Genomic DNA, 22440 nt, shown 5'->3' with positions numbered 1-22440 from the left:
TAAAGTTTTCATAATTATTTAGCAAATGAAAAGGATTTGAAAAATATATTAGTTGTCTTCCCACTGTTGAAGATAATAGCATTTTGTACATTTAATGTATAGTATCTATTTACTATGTTAGTCACTGGATATAAAAGCTGTGATATAAGGTCTGAGCATCTTCTGAATGAAATAGAATTTCTTGTAGCCCTAGCAACCTTTGTGGAGCAATACAGGCAAGAAGAAGAGACAATAGAAAAAGAGAAAAGAAAGAGAAAGGATGTATACATTCCTCTTAGGTAACAGCATTTCCCAGATTCAAACAAACACCAAAGATAAAGACAAATTATTTAAAAAATCAAGAACAATAAGAGTTGGATTTTGGAGGGAATTGGGATCTTTCACCTCTCAGTCTAACTCCAGATCATTTAAAGTTCTACACTGCTGAGAAAGCAAACTTGACTAATCAGTAAAATTCATTACTAATTGTTGGATGGAAGTGAACAAGTGAATTAAATTCAGTTTCTACAGACTGAACATTGCTGGGGCATTTATAGATGGCATTTTTATGAGCAGTCTTAGAATTGAGTTTAAGAGTTACTTGGCATGGGAGAATGCTATCTCCTCAGTGGTAGAGGTCATCACAAGTTTAGAAGATGTTGTGATCATCAGGATACAATGTTTTGGGTTTGTGTCTTACTCATTGCATGCATTGTCTGAAGCTCTTCCCAATTTGCAAACAAAGTGGAAAGAGAGCTCTTTAAACTAGTAATTTTAAGAACACATATGCTGAATGCAAAAATATTAGGTTTGTTGAACATGTCAAATTGCTTTTGGCTTCAACTAACAGTCCATATTCTCAGGCCACAATGGCCAACTTGCTTAAGTAAAGTACACTATACGCCAATCATCTACTTAGCAACAGGAGAACAAATTTTTCCTGAGAACCTTCTGATTTTCAGCAGAATTTAGACAACTTCAGTGTTAGTCAGTTATGAACCTGATCCTGCCTTTTTGTCAGTTTAATCCCAGATCTCCTCTACCAAGGTGCTCAACAGTCTTTGTGATAACCCTGGGCTCAGTGACTCTGAGCATATGTGCAGTTGCACTTCATGTCATGTGGCTGAAACCTCATGGCTTTGGAGTCTTCAACACCCACTTACCCTGTAATTTTGTGAGAAAATCTTCACAGAGATTCTGATTTCAGTTGTCTTCAAGTAGCACAGTGAGATCTGCAGCCTAAGCCACGTCTCACAAGATGAGTAATTTTTACAGCTTTGGTAGGAATCAAATCAAACAGGGCATCTGATCTGACCTATTGTCTAGTGTTGGTCCTTTTGACGTGGTCCTCTGTACGTGTGCAGTGGTACAAACACTGGAACTTGCAGTGGAATTCATAACCCATTGAAAACCGACCCCTCTCAGATTCCTTTGACAAAGTGCATCTTCACTACAGGTGAATTGGCTTTTGAATTTATTTCCATTCTTAGAAATCTGACCAATAGCTTCCATGTTTTCACTGCTTTTTGCTGCTGATTGTTGTTCTGTTACTGTTGGCAGAGTAACAGAAAACATTTTGTACATTAACCATCTGCTGAATTCTATGTGCACACATGGTTTATTTTTGTATCTCTTCTTTAGAATTCGAGTGGGATGCCACAGACTTATAAATCATCACATCTTTACCAATCTCATCCTTGTCTTCATCATGCTGAGCAGTGTTTCCCTGGCAGCAGAAGATCCAATTCGCAGCCACTCTTTTCGAAACAATGTAAGTCCCTCATTTCTGTGTCTGAAGATAAATATACCCTCACAGGATAATAATTCTTTGGGACTAGTGCCTAGTTTTTAATTTTCATGTTAAGAAACATTCCTTTTCCTTTTTCAAGCCATACATTTATGTTCTTTTTGCATTAAAAAGCACAAATCTTTAAAGTCAATTAACTTTATGGATGGAACATCATCAGTATTAGAAGTGTTTATTATTTACATCATATATTTCCTTTGGCTATTGTTTAGTAGGACATATATTCAAGCTGAATGTAATATCTGTAATTTTCCTATTTTTTTATACTTTGCAGCTGGAGTACCTGATGTGCATTTCCTGAATCACTCTTAGTACCTGTCAGTGTTTGTCACTGATTTAAAACTGCCAGTTAAAATTATCACTGTTTATCACATGTTGGGAAGAGATTCTGACCTGTCCTCTCTTCTCCTTCACTGACGCTATTATATGCTCCTGGGGCACTTAGAGTAACACTCTGTAGTGAGTGCATGGATTCACAACAATATTACCTCTTCTTTCAAAGGGACTAGTGTGGCCACACTAAGGGATTTGAGTACCCCCATGTCAGACTCAAAGATCCTTGGGTTCATGATTGGCCATATCAGAAACTAAACAAGCGACACTTTTGTCTAAACTCACATTGAAGAGGAGGATCAGAGCATGCCCAGCTCTTGCCTTGATTCAGAGACAAATGTCATTTCAGCCTTTACACAAACCTGTACATTTAGAGGTGTTTCTGCATCTTTTTTTTAGATATATTTGTAGAAACAAAATATTTATAAAAGTATTAACTTCATAATTGTCTCTGTTACTCAATAAAATTGTAGTTTATGTGCTGAGTAAAGATCTGTAGAGATTGCCATGGAGTTAGAGAAACTCTGCCAGCTCTTTCAGGAAAGGCAGGGCTGCTGTGTCTGTAAAGGTTGTATCTCTCTAGTTCTTGCTAGTGTAGATGTCACCTCTTTTGGCTGTTGGCATTCTCTGAACACTTTTTAAGTAACTTCAGTAAGAAAGAAAAAGCTAAATCTTTCTTCAAAGATAAAAAGAGACCAAAGCACAAAGACACTCTCCATGCACTATTCAGCAGAGCTGTGTCCTTCCCATATCTATAGAACTGGACCAATGTTACCTTATGAATGAATCACACCAATGGTTAAGAAAAAGAGAGCTGGTGGGGAATACTGAAATTACTGTTATAGAAGTGGCTTCAAGAGCTGATAATTATTTTCATAACTAAAGGAGCACTGGGAAAATGTAAGTGGTAACTGAAAGGGTTGTTCCTGTTTGGGACACAGACAAAATGTGTGAGGGATTTCAGGAAGACATTGCCCTCTTGTTGTAAGTATTCTCACATGCCCCAGACCTGCATATTTTTCTTTTTGCTACCTTGAGTGTTCATATTCCTTCCACCAGCCAGTTCAGCAATGGAATGAAAGTTTACAAACTGGAATGCCTTTAAATATTTTATTTTAACTCTATAATGAATTGATTACTGATTAATCTTTGTTGAATTGTTTTATTATTTGCATATTTTTTCAGCCACAGCAAACTGCAGAAGGATGGGATCTTCAGTGGAATATGGGGAAAAATTATTTCCTTTCATTTCATCTAACATGAATAGGTTTTTTTGTGTGTGCTGTTTCTTTATTTTATTTCTCCTTTCCATTTTGTTCCTTGTTGAACCATGGGCAACATGTTTCTGTGCACAACTGTTTGCTAGTTGGATTGCTGGATCCTTGAAACTAAACTCTTCCCCTACTGCAGTGCAGGTTGATCTTTAAATTGTGTGCTGGTGATATGGCCCCTTTGAGAGGGTGAAATCTGAGTTGTACTGAAATGTGTGTTCAGATGGCTGTCAACAGCAGGGAGGTCAATTCCACATCCACAATCCTCTTATAAGTTTGCATATCACTGTGCAACTGTTGTGGGGTCTTTTAAATTTCCTACAAGTAAATCACTGCTGTATCTTTCAAGCTCAAGGAAAAAGGGCTGTAGCAATGATTTTAAGTAATTTTGTTATTTTTTAGTTTGCTTTGAGAGCCAAGCCTATACAGGAACAATATAATGTAGCAAAATGTGAAATGATATGCAGTCTAGAAGTATCCACTGAAGTTTTGTGATGCAGTGCTTTGGTAAAAAAACCCAGATGTTATTAATACATATTTGTTCTTTGTATAAGATTCTGTATCTCTGCTAAAGGCTGAAGAAAGTATCTGTGAAAGGTGATGGATGAAAGTCTGAATTGAAAATGTTGATATTGGGTCCTGTCAATTCGTTAGGGGTGAAATCTAATACCTAAGCACAGTGGTGTCTGTTAAATTTTTAAGCAAATAAAAATGGTTGCACAATAGCTGGAATTTTAAACTACTTTGTCTAAATTCTCCATCTGTCGACTTAGATTAATTCTGGTGTTGTTGTGCATGTGGTCTAAATTGTAAAAATTTATTAATAGATGGATTTCTTACTGTGGCACGTGTTATACCTTGCAGATACTTGGTTACTTTGACTATGCTTTCACAGCCATCTTTACTGTTGAAATCCTGTTAAAGGTAATGCATTGTTAATTGATCCTTGTTTGCTCAAAAGCAGCTTTAGCAATAATGTTTGTAACTTTTTGTTTACCTTCCAGATCCTAGGGTATGCAGATTATGTCTTCACTAGTATGTTTACATTTGAGATCATTTTGAAGGTAACAGGTTTTTAAAGGAAGCTTGTTTAAAAGGATTTTCCTTGTGTGTCACCTGCCAAGAAAAGGCACTTGAAGTGTTCTTCGCCTTTTCTCTAAGCGATCAAAGCTAAACTCTTTTTAAACTAGAGGATTTTTTTATTTGACAGTTCCTCATAGTTTTGATTGGTCATTTTTTTTACCATTGGGTGCATGAAGAAGCTGATTTTTTACCATTACATCAGTTTAATAATTCATTTTTTACCCTTTTTAAACTTACAGTTGTCAGAAAAGGGAAAAATAATTCACTGCGCATGAGCTTTTCCTTCTCCTTGCTCTGGCATTTCCAAAAAAGAGATAATCAGTCTTATAAGGAGGGAGCATGTAATTTCTCATTTCTTTTGCTGAACTATATCCACAGAGCTAAAATAGTAGATAACTATTTTCTTGCAATAGGACTTGCAAGATATCTTGCATTTATCTATCTATACACTAAGATACTTTGCATTTATCTTGGGCATACATTTAAATACACAGACAGGCATAAATATGCTTGCTTAAATGTATTACCCATGCATGAGCCAAAAATTGGCATTTTAATGTATAGTTTGTGTACTGATTGTTAAGAATATCCATTGGGGTTACTCACATTTTCAATGTACGAGACTTACTCTGGCAAAGAAGCCATTGAACTCAGGACTGCGTTCACAGTGTAACAAAATGCTGAACGAGGAATTAAAATTTTTTGTTGGAAATTGGCAAAATATTCTCTGAGATTTACTCATGATTCGTAAACATTTCATGCTGTGCTTATTCGCTGTGAGGTTTTGTTTGAGTAACCCTGATTCACACACTTAAAAATTGCTGGCACACTAAGAATCTGTACATAAACTTTGCATTTCCAGTTGAGGATTAAGCTTAACAAAATCTCTTCTCCCAGCTTTTGCTCATATTGCTGTGCATACTCTTCACAATGCAATTTGATTAATACTAATTGATGCAATATTTGGGCTGTTTACAAGATAAGCTGTACTGTAAGTAATAGACTATTTTTATGCTTGTGAATTCTCTCCCAGAGTTAATGTTTATCCCCTTATTTCTCATTTTCAGCAGTGAGGAGCTTGCTATAGAATTGATTATTTTATAACTTTTGTAGCATGCTAAAGTAAATACCCAGTTTTTTTGCTGCTAGAGAAAGGCCAAACTAAAGGAGAGGACGAAGAGCTGAAAAAAGCTGTAGATTTAGATCAGACTTGTTCTTGATTCTGAATTTGAGAAGCCGTAAAAAAATACATTACCACTATTTCTGTGGCAGAAGAGAGTCAGTAAACTTCCACAAGCTCTGAGCAGTAAGTTCTCTAGCTCCTGCAGTTCTGTTTGTGTTTCTCTAGGAGACAGAAGAATTATAAAGCATGGTATAATGAGGCATAACTGGATGTGTTAAGAAAAACAACGTTCCTGCTAACTGCAAAAGACTTTGGCATGAAGCAACTTAAGAGTTATCCAAGGGAAGCAGGAAGCTCTAGAGCTTGGGCTGCTGAAATCTGGCACTGCAAAACATTACAAGGAAACAAGAAGCCACATCATAGCCAAACATGTTGATGCTTCTGACTCCACTTTCTCCAGGAAGCTCTGCCCGCAGTACATTCTTACGTAAAGGAAAATAAATTGTACCATAAAAATGTAATGGACAGCCAGGCCATGACACACATACACAGACAGTGCCTGCTTTACTAACATGTCTCAGACACTGGCTTTGCTTGCTTATGGCTGGAGCCCTCCATGTCCTCTGGGCTGGGTTTTGCGCTGTGCTTCTCACAGTACCCAAGTCATACAGAAGCTGCGTGTGTTCCGCAAGGAGAAAATTCAAGGCTAGACCTGCTGTAACAGTAGTATTCCATGATTTCCAGGCAAAAAGTATATGAAACTGAAATTAAGATAACCAGAGGCAGTGTTATCAGCTGCAGTGGAGAAACTTGTAAATGTCTAAAACTGAGCACTAAAACAGAGTAACTCTCAGCATGTGGGGGGGTCTCCCTGTGCTCTCACTGCTCTGCAGACACGAGGATTTCCACATTACATGGTGTTGAGTATATGAATAAGGATATGAATAACAGAAGAGTTGCAACATCAGTTTAAAAGCATTTGAGAATTCTCTTATGACACTGAAATCCAGTTTAAATCCAGTTTACCATCCTGTTTGGAGTGCTTGGGGAAGGTGAAAACATCAAAGCAAGGGTCGGGTTAGGGGCTTGTGCTTTTAGCCTGCCCTACTGTGCTAATCCCACACCATTTAAACTTGCTATAGGGAGTTCTAGTCAAATGCTTCCACTGGGATTTTTGGTGACTGAAGTATGAGTCTCCATATGAAGGTGAGGAGATATATACTTCACCTGTACTTTTAGGTCAATAATTGACTTTATTTTTGTGGGAGTCATTACCTGAAACTGTGTGCTGCTAACTGATAACATACTACAGTGTAAATAAGTAGTTGTAGATGGATGTAAGTCTGATATTCAGGGTTAGTTCAGTGTTTAACTCCCACTGATTTTTATAAGTTTACTCTGTACAGGTGTAAGTGAAAGAGCTAGGAAATTAATGGAAATTTTATAATATAGCTGTGTTATCTCTCATGTCATGGCATAGGTTAGAGCTTTAGCATTTTTACTCTTCTAGCTTGGAGGAACATTTAGTATTTTGATCATGACAAAAGAAGGCTCAACATGAGAATAAGGAGAGGAGGGTTTAAAAAAATGCCTGTTTCCTTTACAGAGGAAACAGGCATTTTTTAACAAAGGCCAAATCAATTCAGTGTAATCACCTCAGCCTTATTGGTTCTTACACAAAATAAAACATTTGTTTACATCAGAAACAATTAACATACTTGTTGGTGTTGCTTGAGCAGAATTTTTGTGATTTAAATGAAAGATTTAATGTATGTAGTGGGATTGTTTTGTATCTCAATTACTTTTAGAAAGTGAGATAGTATTGTATTCATTCACACTCTAGGCAAGTGTCTTGTAAACAGCCTAAATGTGAATTTGAATAAGCTGAAATATAGACTAAGTGTGTAATAATTCTATTTTTAGATGACAGCTTTTGGAGCATTCCTTCATAAAGGGTCCTTCTGCAGGAATTATTTTAATTTGCTGGATTTGCTGGTTGTGGGTGTTTCTCTGGTATCATTTGGTATTCAGTAAGTACTGTACTTATAATGTGAATGATTTATTTTTGCTTTGGGGTTTTATACTGAAAGCAGAGTTTCAGCTCCTTTTGTTCCCTCAAGGTGTGTGGGTGTGCAGTGTCAGTATTTAGGGTTGGGACTGGCAAGAGGTAGTGCTTTATATGGAGAGTGTTATAATTCACTACTAATAAGGGTTGGAAATAAATTACTACTTCCCACTATTTAACAAGAGATCAAGGAAGAGCACTATGGCACTGTATTGTATAGCAAGTATTACCTGGAGCTTCAGGAGGTTTATATACCTTCTCTTGTGCTATGTCCACATCTACAATCTAGTTTTATGAGCTTGATCTTTCAGTATAGAGCTACAGGGGTATGTAACTAGACAGTATTGGAAGAGTGGGAGAACCTACACCTTAATCAGGACTGTAAGTGGTAGTGAAGAGATTTCTTTGTTTTGTTTGGGTCAGAGTAAACATAATAAAAGAACGTAAAGGTGCTTAGTGGTTCACTGAGCTGTCATTCCTCATTCAAAATCATCTGCGAAACACTTTGGGACTTGGAAAAGGGCAAAGGTGGGTGTCAGGCAACTGGTCCCCACTTTGAACCCTGCTGGTACCAGAACACCTATTGCACAAGCTTTCAGTTTCCCAGCATGTTCTTCAAAAGGCTGTCCACTATTAGTGCCTTAAAATGCAGTCCTAACCTCTTAAAGAGAATGTAACTGATTGTAGATCTTTTGATCTCTACCTAGTTCGAAATTAAGGCATTCATTGATTTACAGGATTTATGCGTGTCTTCAAAAGAGCTTGTCAACACTGAAAAATACTCTGGGGACTATTTTGCTCCATTATACTGTCGGACAAGCTTCTGAGTTCTTAATTCCAAAGTTGCTCCAGAAATAAAAATAATTCTTGTGATATTTATGAGATTGGTACTATTGTCTAGTATTTACATAAAGGATCAATAAAGAATAAAAAGTCTTGCATATATATCTTGAGATTTTTTTTTTTTAAATTTCATGTTTAAGGAAGTTGCAAGAACACTGTTGTTTTTGGTAATACAATCAGTTACCTTAAAAGTAACAGAATAACTCTTTTTTTCCTCCTAGATCAAGTGCTATCTCAGTTGTGAAGATCCTCAGAGTTTTAAGAGTATTGAGGCCTCTAAGGGCAATAAACAGAGCGAAAGGACTTAAGGTATTTATTCTTTTAAGTTGTATTTCTGTTGGTCTGATTCTCTATTCTGCTTCAGGTTAAAAATTCTTGCACAAGAAAAATTGTCTACAGAAGGTCGGAGAGCAAGGACATAAATCAGTTCCTGATTCTTAAACATATCTGATCTTAAACAGCCCGGGTTCTGCCCACAGTTACAGTTCTGTGGAGGAACTGCCACTGAGACCAGATTTTGACTAATGAATCAATATGTCAGTACAGTATTTTAATTGTTTATCCATAGTGCTTATGTAATTTTTAGTCAGTTGATGTGTTTATGTCAACAGATTTTACAAACAAATCTAGAAAACAAGTCTAATTGCAGTATTAGGTATAATACTGACAACACAAAAATAGTAATTTTAAAAAATAGTACAAACCCAGATTTCATGGTTTGTATACTGTGAAAAATTGAATTAATTTTTTTTTTCTTTCTTTCATTCCAGCATGTTGTTCAATGTGTCTTTGTGGCTATCAGAACTATTGGTAATATCATGATAGTTACAACTCTGCTGCAGTTCATGTTTGCTTGTATTGGGGTGCAGCTGTTCAAGGTAAGAAGACACTCAGAATTTACACTTCATCAAGAAAAGCAAAGCTGAGTTGAATTCTTAGTTACTTGCTGCTGGAACTGGGTGGTCCCAATTCTGAACTAATCGTAGTGTAAATGTGTGTATTTTGCATATTCTGCATTTTGTCATTGCTTTTTGTTTTTATATGTAGGGAAAATTCTACAAGTGCACTGATGAGGCAAAACAGAATCCTGAGGAATGCCGGTGAGAAGATCTTTGGTCTAAGAATGTGACACATTATATTCTGAATAACTTAAATTGTATATGGGCAGGCGTGTGTCAGGCCATTTAGGTTTGTGTAAATTGGGATTGTCATCTTAAATCCACCAGAAAACACAGGTTAGCAAGGAAATAAAACAAGCATAAGGAGGGAATAAAAGAAGCAGTTTTGAATAGTGCATTGAGTAACTCTGAGGTTGATTTAATATTTCACTAATGAGAGTTTCTTTCCCACAGAGGGATTTACATCGTTTATAAAGATGGAGATGTCGATAATCCAATGGTCAAAGAGAGGGTCTGGCAAAATAGTGATTTCAACTTTGATAATGTTCTCTCTGCTATGATGGCCCTTTTCACAGTATCCACCTTTGAAGGGTGGCCAGCGTGAGTGGATTCTCCATGTTTTCAAAGTATTGTTAAGATGGTTGCATTTTCCAGAACAGTTTGCTACCATTTACCAGGCATCTCTTGGCAAAAAAGCAGTTTTAAGTAATGGTATAGAAAGTTATTAAGGGAGGAAGTAAAAAACCTATTATCCTGAATCTGTGCACTCTTCCTGTATTTTAGGAAAAGTAAGAAAAGGTGAACTTTTTTATACTGTTTGATTACCAATCTTCCAGTTACTTTTGCTGTAATGAGCTACTCCTCAGCTCTGATGGAAGGAATAATTTCAGATGTTTATCCATTGATGCCCTTTAAGTAGTGATAATTTGGAAATTTAAGGCCTTTGAGTAAAACTTTTGCTAAAAAATCAGGCACTAGTACACTGCATAAAGAAACCCAGGAAGAGCAAACTACCACTCATCATTTCTCTAAGTGAGAAGAGTCTTAGAGAATAGCTTTATAGGGGAGAAATAATTGAAAACTACCACCATCTGGTCATTACCCTGATTCTTTCAGAAAAGATAGTATACCAACATGTGCTGTGATTCTTCTGGTTTCAATATTATTGCAAGCACTGTCAGTATCTAGGAAAAGCAGACCATTTCTGAAACCTGTCCCCTGAGTCTGCATATTTTACTGTTTTCTCATTTCAATGATAATGAACATAAAATTATGTTTGTTTTTCAGGCTGCTGTACAAAGCCATTGATTCCAATGGCGAGAACGTAGGACCTGTGTACAACTATAGAGTGGAGATCTCAATTTTTTTCATCATCTATATCATCATTATTGCTTTCTTTATGATGAACATATTTGTTGGTTTTGTGATTGTCACATTTCAAGAACAGGGAGAACAAGAGTACAAGAACTGCGAGCTGGACAAAAATCAGGTTAAAATAAATAATGAACTCTCAACTTTTGAAAATATCCTTTTTTATTTATGCATGAAGAGCTTACTTTCTGCTTTGGGTCAGAAGAGGGCACCAAACACATATCTTAGTATTTGTTAATTTGATTTTTTTCACTGTTAACTGGGTATTGAGGTTATTGTATGTTTCTCTTTCCATAAACCCAACTTATCATTCTTTTTGTCGTGAAAGGTGTTTGATTAAGCTTGTTATCTTCTTAATGTCTTGATTTTTGGTGCCACATTAAGAAGAATACAGCACTTGACAGGTTATCCATAGGCAGAGATAGGTTTTACAATAAGAACTGGAAAAGAGATTTTGTGTTCTGAATAGTCTGAAAGTGTTCGAAGTTCAAAATGTTCTACTCCCCACTCTCGTTTATTTAGAAATCCATGTGGGATATTCAGATTAAAATGACAAAATCTGTCCCCTTTTATTGTTTAATCCTTTGACTGAGAAACTCCTCGGTCACCTGTCACAACTTGTCAGGTATTCTTGGCCAACTGTAACACACTTCATTTAAACAAAGCCAAGCATGAAACTTTAGCCAGGATTAGCCAGGATTGATTGTGCACCATCACTCAGGTGCTGTGAGCATTCCCTGAGGGACAAGGGGAAGGCCCAGCCTACATGGAGATTATGAGAATGAATCCATGATGTTCCTACATATGTCACATGATTTTGCTGGGCAGTTTAATTGAACTACTGGGAATAACATTTCCCCAGTATTTGTTTTGCTGACCTCAAGGGTTTTGTGCTGAGCAGTCACATTGGTGGTTGAAAACAGAGTAAAGAGAAAACATGGCTTACAGATGACTTAATAATCATGTTCTTAACAGTCATACTTTGTACTATACATATACAGACATATAGGTGATAGTATATTACTGTGTGCTACTACACTGTGAAAAGGCAAAACACTTGAGAATTTCCATGAGCATTGTTTGATTCTTTGCATGTGGCTGAGTAGTGTCTATGGTTAGATACAGTTGTAAACTCCAAGTGAGAATTGGGAAGCTACTTGATTACTTTATTAACACTTAATAATAAAAAACCCTACATCAAGTAGTTTGTTTTTGAGAGTTTTATTTTAATAATTGTACCACCAGTTGATTACCTGTTAGGTCATTAGTTGATTACCTGTTAGGTACCTGTTTAAAGTCTGACAATTTTTGATGTATTTGCTTTACAGCGTCAGTGTGTAGAATATGCCTTGAAGGCACGTCCTCTCCGTAGATATATTCCAAAAAACCCTTACCAGTACAAGTTCTGGTATGTGGTGAATTCTACTGGATTTGAATACATCATGTTTGTCCTCATCATGCTGAACACCCTTTGCTTGGCTATGCAGGTAGGAAAACCAGAAGCTCTCTTGAAGCAGTTGGCATAAATTGCAGGGAAGGATATGGGTGGTATAATGCCTTTAATTTATTGCAATTTGTATTTTTTTATGAAGTGAAACTTTAAAAAATGCACTTTTGATCATAGTGCTTTTCTGTGACATGTTCTAGTTGTCTCTTTCTTTCCCTGGGTATTTCAGATTTTCATAAGAAAAAGAATGGTTCGAATTCAGTTCACAAAACCATTCTGCTTTTCTCCATAAACTTGCTTACACTGTATCCCTGTGACTAACATACTTCAAGCTTTCTAAGCAAGGACACAAGGTTGTGTAATGTTAAAGTCTTGCATATAAAGCTTGGAAAAATTAGAAAGGAGTCTAATACTCCTTTCTTGAAGGAGCAGTTTTCCTCTGAAAACCATCTCTCTGGAGATTCCCATAGGATGTTGAGGAATGACCATTTTGTTCTGCTCAGTGCCTAAACAGAATAGATTTAAACAATTCCATACGTGACCAGAGATATTCAGCTAATCTTGCATGTTTATAGGTGTGCTTCCTAAATTTCACTAGAAAATATGTTCCTGTGCTGCATTTTTGTCAATTCTGTCTTATGCTGCCTTTCTTTCACTTAATATTTTAAAGCCTTTACTTCTGTAAGTATTTTATTTTTCATTCACAGCACTATGGACAGTCTAAGCTCTTTAATGATGCGATGGACATTATGAATATGGTTTTCACAGGAGTGTTCACCGTTGAAATGGTTTTGAAACTGATTGCATTCAAACCCAAGGTAAGTTTAAGATATGCTTTAATTAGGTCATCACCACAGGAATTAAATATGTTTCACACTAGCTGTGCATTACTCAAAGAACAGAAAGAACAAACATTTTCCCACATTTATCTATCAGTGAAATCATAATAGAAATGTAACACCAGGAAATGAAATGCAGATATCAGAAAGTAATCTCACAAAGTGGTTGATGAGATCTGGATTATTCTGAGGTAATGAAAATGTCCCTTTCTAAATCAGATCAATCATTTCCTGTTACAAGCATTACCACATCTCCTGTTCTGGGTTCTACATTCATTACTTTACACTAATTTAATCTCCAGTAAAGACCTGTATGTTATGCTATATTTCTTATTCTAAAATGCAAAATTATTTCTTTACTTTATAAAATACAGCTAAGTATTACAAACATACATGTAAATAATTTGCATATTCAATAGCCTTTTTTGATTTTTATATTTTCAGTTATATATATACACAATATTTGGTAGAAGGCCCCACACTGAGTAGTTGATTCCTTGCCTTAAAGGGACACTGTCAATATGATTGATGCAGACACATTTTCAAAAGTAGATTTGCAAGAGAAACTGATAACTATAATTACTAACAGAAAAAAAAGATAAAATTTTCCTGTGGCAGCTAATGCAGTCCTTTTGTTCAGTTCTCATGCTGCTTTTATGAAGTGCAAAAGTTAGTGATGAAAAACTAAACTAAATTTTTTTTCAGTACAACAAAATCAATGTTTATTCTGGGCTTATATCTGTGTAAATAAGTCGAGTGTGTTCACTTGCTACACATGGAATTTGAAAAAAACCAGACGTGCCATTTGAAGTTTACTGATCTCACCATCTAAGGCTGGTACTTTTCATTTTCCACTGCCCTTCTTTTAAAGTGACCAGGATATCTGCATCTGGAGCTGGCTGTGACCCGTGCCCCTCCCTGGTGTGAAGCAGTGCCCTGGGTGGCTGTGGGCTCTGGGGGCAGTCCTGTTCTTGCTTTAACCCACCAGCTCTCATGCTTTTACAGCACGGCTGCCCAGAGCTCAGCGTGGAGTAGGTGTATAACCACTGTTCAGCTTTGCAAAACCATTTGTTCAGCTTGCATTTAGTATTGGGCTCAGCCGTGGAGCCCGAGCTACTTGATTTAAAGCGAGCTCGTGTTTGCCTGCAGAAGTGAACAAATTATCCATCACTTGAGATCTGATGTCGAGATGTGAACTGTGGAGTTCTGGGTGAATGCTTACCCACTCTCCTGTAGTCTTGCTCTGCACTGTCCAGTCCATTGTACATTTCTAATGAATTTATTTGTATTTTTTGTGTCAGCTATCTTATTTAAATACTAAGGGTTTCACATTAAAAATAGCACAATATGAGGCCCCAGAGGAGATAGCTCAGATATGTGGACCGCAGTGTCATGAGTTGCTGGTTGTGTTTCCTGATCTGTATTTCCTGTTCTATATCCTTGTTTTGCACAGAAGACTTTGCTGCATTTTATCATCTGCTCTTTGAAAGAAGATTGTGAATCCATGCACTTGTGACTGTAGTCAGAAATAGCAGCTAATGCAAAATACAGTGGTCTGATCATGAGTGTATAAATCACAGTGCTCCATTTGTACTGTGGGCTTCCTATTTGTTATCAAATGCAATGTCTTAATACTGGTCTCTAAGACTTTGTACAATTTGAGTTTTAATTCTGTTGCAACATGCTTTCTATCTGATTGGATGCTTTTACTGTGAGAGGTCCCTGGATCTGAACCCTGAGAGTTTGAAGGGCAGACACTGCCAGTGAAAGATCCTAATTTCCTGAATTTTGTTCCCCAGTAGATGCAGAACACTCTAAACTTGTTAATTAGCAGGACAACGTTAAAAGACCATGGTATTAATCAGAATTTTGGAAGAGACTAATAAGCAGGAAGGGAAGGGAGTTAAATATTTTTAAAGTTGTTCTTGTTATACTTTGGAGATTGTAACCTTTTAAATTGCCAGATACCCTTTAACAAAACACCTGTTGCTAACATATCTTACATAGTTCCTTAATAATCACAAGTCAGCTAGCAGTCTTAAGCAGAATGTGAATGCCTTGAATTTTAATTTTGAACTAGATACATGCTTAAAAGAACAATTAATTGCTTTAAGTAATATTAAGATTTAATAATGGTAGGAACAATCTGAATCCCAATTTAAGGTTTTGCTTTAGGGTCTATGAGGGAAGACCGATTAGTTTCTTCTATGTCTGTGTCACTGGTGGGTCTCTTAGACTAGTCTGACAGAATTAACAGTTTTATTTATTAATTTTGTGCATTTAAAAAATTATTTCAGAGATGCTCAAAGCATCATATAAAAACTCCATTACTCACTGTAAAAATAAGAATAGATAAAACACTTGTTAGTTTTTATCTCATCTGCTTGACAGTGTCCCCTTAATATGTTGACAAAAATCCCATGTAAACTGTGATCATTTGGTTTTGCTGGTCATGTAAACTTCAGGCTACTATAAATAATTGATACTCTTACTATGATATTGTGTTGTTTAAAACCAAGGCACTGCAGGCTCCCTTCCAACTCTAAAATATATAAAATTTGAATAAGTGTTAGGTATTAAAGGTGATGCGAAGTGTCTGGCACACTTGACTGGGAGATTGGATCACACAGTACTTTGCAGAATGAGGCCCTAAAATTTTCAAGAGAGTACTAAAAGGACTAAAATATTTCTGTGCTAGATGAATCAAAACATATTTTGGTGTTCATTCTCTATGCCTCTGTATTCCCCAGGATTTGTGATTTTGTCCTTCAACATTTCTCAATGAGCAAATTTTTCATAATATAAAATAAAAGAGCAGGCCTTTTTCTTCACACTGTTCTTCACATTTGCTAAAATCTGTATTTAGCATGGATCAGTGCAGTACAAAACAAAATACAGCTATGGAATCTACAATAATACATCAGCACATACTGTCTGTACAGCTTCATGATAGCTAGTGTTGCTTAAACTTGTAATGATTTTCCATGTCGTTTTACATCAGATTTTTGTAAGAAAAAAGGAAAGATGGCTAGTAAGTGAATTGATCTTGGGTCATTGCAGTGGTGAAAACAACTTATTTGCATGATGTTTATTTGCTGTGACTTGTCCATTCCTCCCTTTTCCAAAACCATCTTTATTTTCTCTTAGTTTTTTTGTTTATTTGTATGCTTTTGCTTTACATATTACTTTGAACAATATTTGTCTATACTGATGGAAAAGGTTTCATAAAATAAATAAATGTATAAAGTATTTTAGCTGTAAAGTGTTTTAGCTGTATTGAATCAAAATGTGAATTTTTTATTTCAGTGCTTTATATCGTAGCATGTCTAGTAAAGTCACTTTTTCTATAGCTGAAATTCACCTTTATTTGGAGGACCTTTTTTGTAGAGGAAGATGGATAGCACACCTCAGGATTGTGCTGATTATGTGTTTGCTGTTTGCCAATAGTCTCTTATTTTGTGTGTATATATATATATAAATATTGCTATTTTAAAGTCAAGAAAGAATCTTAGAAATGAGGAATGTGAATGACCAGGAAGGGTGTGAAAGTAGCTCCCTTTCTTTAGTTGGCAGCTGCTAATCTCATTAGGATTATAAATTTCAGTACTGTTCAGCATGATGTTTAGTAAAACTTTGGGAATGGCTTGTTCTCATGAAGCGGGATGAGTAAGGAAGGAGTGACAGGGAATTGTGCAGAAGCTCTCAGAAGAAGAGGAGTTTTTTCAGGAGGTCAAATCCAAAACACTTGTTTTTGCCCCAAGAGTGGACTTGGTTGTTAGTCCCAAAGAACCAAAGTGTGAGGTGCCAAGGGCTGTGGAGATAATCCTACTATGATCTATTTTCCTCTTACAGCCCCTTCGGTAAAAAAAGGAATGATTATAGCAATTTGTGTTTTAAAAGGACTAGAAGAGAGTAGCATTAAAAACATAATGAGCCTTTCCTGACTCTGCTCAGTGCTTCCTCCCCTAGAATAAAAGCTCTACTGTAGCAGCTCTCTCATAGTCTCCAAGAGCAAATTCCTACACAAAATTAGCTTTTTTATCTTTTAAACTGTGAAGTTACTAGGATTCTCACAGTTTAAAATCTTGAGAAAAGCATCAGTCCAATTCTAAAATATTTTGGAACTGATTTTGCTTTTCAGTGCTAACCCCCCATGTAATAACTTAAACTACTCAGCTAAAACATTATCTTATAGTAAAGTGTAATAATAAGTGTAAATAGCACATTTGTAATTTTAAGCTTCTTGCTAAATTTATTATTTTAGAGCTTCTGTAGTTGCTGACAAGGTAGTATTTTAAAATTTTAAAGTTTTTAAAATTTTAAAAACAGAATGTATGTATACAAAATGTCCATTTCAGCTCTGGTCACGTAACACACATTCCTTAGTCATGGTTGGCTGATAAATTAATATATCTGAATGTAGTAAGGGGCAAGTTCAGTAATTTTTGCAATTCTGGATTTCTGTAATAGCTAGGCAAAATCCACATATTGCAGAAAACCTACATCTCTTGCCTCTGTAGAGTTGTCTTCATGAGCATAATATGCCTTGATTTGTTCCCAGTGACAGATTGATCCTGGAACCCACCTCAAGGTTTCTTCTGAAATACCTTTTTGCTCAAAAATGCAGTTTTGATGCCAGTAGTCAGCTAATTGCATCACAGCACTTTGTATAACCCTTTGCAGCAATGTCCCAGTAACATACACATAAGGAATATATATTTAAAGCCATAAAATGTCAGAAGGGTGATTAAGCAATTTATGAAAATGAATTTTCAGACATTGGACTGGCTGCATTATCAGCATTAAGAATTGTTCAGGTTGCTGTGGTTCCTAGCACTGACTTCACTGGATACAGAATCAGGCTGTGACTGCAAATGTAGTATGAGTTCCTGTATTAAACCTAGTTTATGAACAGAAGATTGTCAGTTCTCTAATAGTTATGCACAGTTTCACATAAATAATTGTGCATGTTTAGCCAATTATGTTCTTTGACCTTTTAAGTACTTTTACCGGTCACTTAGATAAGACTATCACAAAATCCTTAACATTAAGGAGGCTTCAATTGGCTTGGTCTTGCAGAAATATTATAAAAAGGGATCTTGTCTTGCTCATTAGGGTATATGTGTTAGAATTTTTCAGCCTTGCTGGAAGTCCAAACCCAGTTTTGGATGCTGGCTTGCCTGCCAACATTGTGCTTATCTGATGGTGTGTTATGCATGTGTAGTGTGTGTGTGTGTGTGTCTGTGTGTGTGTCTGTACATGTATATATATAAAGTATATATATACACACACATGCACATATATGTTGCTTTTCCTTCAGTAGGCAATATTGTTTTGGTTTTGTTTTGTTTTTCTCATTAGACCACAGGTTTTGTTTAACTAATTTCTGTTTATGCAAAACTAAACAGAAGTATGCAAATATTTGACATTTCATGTGTAATCACAAACGTTTGCACCCTGCCTGCTCTGTTCAGGGCTATTTTAGTGATGCCTGGAATACGTTTGACTCCCTCATCGTTATTGGCAGCATAGTAGACGTCGTTCTCAGTGAAGCTGATGTGAGTATATCCCAGCTTACTTTCCCCAGTCCCTACTTCTCTTTCTCTGTCTCCCCACTATTTCCATCATCTGGACAAGTCACAGATTTTGATCTGATGTTTCTAAAGTTTGAGTACAGACCAGTCATAGGTCAATTATGTTGATATGGGAAATAAATAGCCTTTTTTTTCTGCCAATTTTTTTGAGCTATGAAAGGGAAAGATTAGATTGTATAGTGGTACGTCAGAGAAGCCTAGAGTGTTTCTGTGTTATAACACTGTCCTTTTCTTCTCTTTTTCTGTTTGTGTTTTTCTCTTGCTCTCTTTCTGCTGAATGCTTGTCCTAACAGCACTATTTCACTGATGCATGGAACACTTTTGATGCCTTAATTGTTGTTGGTAGCGTCGTTGATATTGCTATAACAGAAGTTAATGTAAGTAGCAACTGTTCATGCACTAAAAAGTAATTGCTGTCATCAAGAAATACAGAAAATGTAAAATTAATGCCCCCCAAATCCTTTTTTAGAAAAGTATGTTTAATCCTGGAATCAAAGACTAAAGCATTGGTATAGATGTTTGTACAAGCTGTTATTACTTATTTATATACCTGTATGGTTGCACATGCACACAGCATAGTGAGACAAGAAGAATTATGTTTTTCTATGCATGTAAAGAAAATATTTTTAAAAATTTACATATAAAATAGAAATTAAGCTTCTGTTACTATTTTACTTGAAGCCCAATGGGTTTTTTATGTAATTTGACTAAGATAATTCAAGATTCTGTAAGTTGTTTCAGTGCCTCAGTTTAACAAGTAATGATTTCTTTTTCTGTGGGAGGGTTGGGTTTTAGAGTGGCGTTAGCATTTGTCTCTCATGAGGTAGCAGAAGGAAGGCACATAAGAAAGTAAGGCTTTCCATGCTGTGGAAAACAGAATGTTTGCTCTTTTCTTATTCCTTTGGCTTTTCCTATCCTGCAGTAAGTGTTTTGAAATTTGAATTATTCTTATAATACTTGGAAAACTCCATCTTTCACCAAAATTTTGACTGATGGCCATTACCCATATAGGTGTTAGGACAATAGATTCACCTTAAAATTGCTTCCTGATCTTCTGTTAAAGTGTGAGAATCTCATGAGTGACTAAAACAGAGGAGTGATGTGATAACATGGGAGCAGGAGAACCTTAGCCTGACCTTTAGATTTCAGACTGATTTTACTCAGTTCTCAGTGGGTGATGGATCTTCCCATGAACTGAAGGAACTTGAGCTGCCAGGGAAGGTCAGTCAGCACAGAATTGCAGTGCCCCATTGAGACATTTTTTAAAGTATAGTTACTCTTCATGGACTAGATTTTTAAAAGCTGCCTCTGATTTATTTTTGATGGTTTTTTTTTCTTTTCATTTGGTTTTGTTCAGGGTTCCTGAGAAATTTAGACCGAGACTTTCAGCTCAAGTATTTACAATTTACCCACCGTCTCCTGTCACAATAGTGTAGATGAGCATAGTGTCTGAGAAGAGTAAAAAGACCAAGCATTTAGAATAGCTTTCCCTAATAACTGCAGAATGTATTTGATTGTGAAGAGATTGAAAAATAGCTCAGATGTGCTTTCATGATCAAAGGAGATGTCCCTGCATTTAGCACTGTATGGACAGTGTTAATTTGACAGCATTACTTGTAACTGATCACTGCTGAGCTTTCAGCTGGGAAGAATACTGTCATTTTAGTAATTCTCACAGTTGTCTTGAAAATATTCTGGAGATCAGGAAGTGATCTTCAGGAGAAGTACAAACACAGTCAACAACTAGCACTGTCATTTCCCAGTTTTCATGCAATACTCACTGGAGGAAAAAGGCTCATCTTTGATTTCTTTAGTTTTGCACACCAGACTATTTGTGTACTAAGTATTGTCTGTTCCTGGTCTTTCCACTTTTCTGTGCTTTGTTTGTTCAAGTCAATAGTGTGTTAACAGTTTCAATATATTTTTTGGGCTTGATTTCCCATTTTCAACATGAAAGAGTTAATACTGCGGAGTGTCTAAGGAAATTTCTTAGATTTTTATTACTTTTATTATATTGATTCTACTGAATTATTCCTGCTTGATTAGTTCTGTGTAAATTTCTGTAATCCAAATTCAGTATTTTAGAATCTTTTCCTTAGTCTTTTTTTGGCATTCTGGATTGTGCCATTCCACCTATACTTGTTACCTGACACTGACAGTGATCCTGGGAAATCTACAGCTCTGCTAAGATGCTGGCAAAACTTTGTTTTCAATGGGGATTTCAAGCACAATTGGAATAGCACCGGTGAAAATTCCCCCTGTGGAAACTTAAACTGAGGGAGCTCAGCCTTGTTTGAGGGCTGATCTGAAGCAGTGACAGCACTGACATCAACTCAGATCTTGTTGCAGTTCTAATTGCACGAGCACAACAATCTGAATTGATCAATGTGAAAGAAGACTTGAAAGAACGTGAATACTTAATGTACTCCATAGGAACTAAACATTCTTTTAGGGTTACATATATAATTGCCTCATGCTCTGGAAACAGCTCAGTGTCATTCTGACAGTCTAGCTGTGTATACTTAGATCCATTGCTAAGGCCAGCAAGTCTTTCTGGTGCACAAGAAGTTTATATCTGACCCATTTTTTTCAAGACAGTGGGTTGGACTGTCCAGTTATCTATCACCTTGATTTCAGTATTCAATTCTGGAAATTTTATGTCATCTCTTTTATTTCGTTGTTCATTTTCTTTTTTTAACACTTTATAATGTATATGCTGCCCTGAGGGTGATTCTTCTGATCCAGTAACCTCCCATTCATTCACACATAATCCAGGAAATTACTGTGCTTTGAATATTTTTAGTGCCTGTGGAAGTCAGTGTTTATTGTATTAAGCAATTTACAGGATTGCTCAGCATCCTCAAGGACTGGCTCAGTGACCAACGCCAGAAATGAACCACCTCAGAGCAACATATATTTTGGCAGTAAAACATTTTCTATGATTGTTTTTCTTAATTTACTCTTTCATTTAATATCCCTTCCTTCAACCTTCTTTTATGACCCTAATTGGTTTTCATGTTCATTTTATTTTTAGAAATTATTAGAGGCAAGTATATATAAGTAAATATATATGGTATAGCAACAAAAAAAATTAAAACCACTACTAAAACCTATTTAATTACTTTTGGGCTCTGTGGCCTTTTGTTTTCAAAAAGTTTCACATAACATGCAAGACCTTGGGTGGTCATAGAAATGGTTCCTTGTCAATTAAAGAAGCAGAGGAATGATTGTGAGACACAAAGTGTTGTCAGCCCATTTTGGGAGATAAATAAATTTGAAATAAAATCTGAATAAATGAGTAAGTTATTAAAAGGAAATAACAGAGAAGTTTCATTCTGGTCTGACCGTATAGAAATGATGTTATTTGCCAGCTCAGACACCATTTGTATGACCAACACTGAATGATTTAGAAGCATGATCACATTGTTGCAGTAGTGGTTACAAGGGTTTTAATTCACATTTTTTATATAAGTTTCTTTAGCCATTCATGTGCTGCCAAAATGTCGAGAAAATAATGCAGAGATCACTTTCCTCTTCTTTTGTGCAAACGTTTAATGCCATCACTATAGGGCTAATTTTATTCTAGAAATTAAGTAAAATTCTGGTTCTTTGCTGAAATAGGGCTTAAACGAATAGCGTTTATATCTTCATCCTGAGTCTCTCAGGAAAACCTGTTTATCTTGAACCATCACTGTAAACACATGAAGCTTGTTCAACGTTTACACTGCTGGAACAGCTGAGAGGGACTGGGAGCAGTGTCATACATCAAAAAAGTCCAGCAAAACC

The 22440-nt window shown here is 36.1% G+C and overlaps 1 protein-coding gene across 5 annotated transcripts in view; it reads left to right on the top strand.

Moving 5' to 3' along the window:
* The window catches only part of CACNA1D (calcium voltage-gated channel subunit alpha1 D), a 171480-nt gene that overhangs the window by 109307 nt on the left and 39733 nt on the right, over positions 1 to 22440 (top strand). For 3 of the 5 annotated variants that reach the window (XM_039378756.1, XM_039378761.1, XM_027727978.2), the window contains exons 20-31: positions 1621 to 1750; positions 4255 to 4314; positions 7520 to 7626; positions 8726 to 8813; positions 9275 to 9382; positions 9552 to 9604; positions 9857 to 10003; positions 10691 to 10892; positions 12103 to 12261; positions 12929 to 13039; positions 18535 to 18618; positions 18948 to 19031. In XM_039378756.1, the coding sequence (XP_039234690.1) occupies positions 1621 to 1750; positions 4255 to 4314; positions 7520 to 7626; positions 8726 to 8813; positions 9275 to 9382; positions 9552 to 9604; positions 9857 to 10003; positions 10691 to 10892; positions 12103 to 12261; positions 12929 to 13039; positions 18535 to 18618; positions 18948 to 19031 (1333 nt within the window). Of the gene's footprint in view, positions 1 to 1620; positions 1751 to 4254; positions 4315 to 4394; positions 4455 to 7519; positions 7627 to 8725; positions 8814 to 9274; positions 9383 to 9551; positions 9605 to 9856; positions 10004 to 10690; positions 10893 to 12102; positions 12262 to 12928; positions 13040 to 16061; positions 16092 to 18534; positions 18619 to 18947; positions 19032 to 22440 lie in introns of all 5 variants that reach the window. The other 2 variants (XM_039378763.1, XM_027727999.2) reach the window with 2 other exon arrangements.

Source organism: Pipra filicauda, unplaced genomic scaffold (genome assembly GCF_003945595.2).
Source record: "Pipra filicauda isolate LSUMZ 115617 unplaced genomic scaffold, ASM394559v2 scaffold103_size3290846_pilon, whole genome shotgun sequence".
In the NCBI taxonomy this organism is placed as follows: domain Eukaryota; kingdom Metazoa; phylum Chordata; class Aves; order Passeriformes; family Pipridae; genus Pipra; species Pipra filicauda.
The sequence above is the reverse complement of the archived record's forward strand: the minus strand, read 5'-3'. Positions and strand labels throughout refer to the sequence as shown.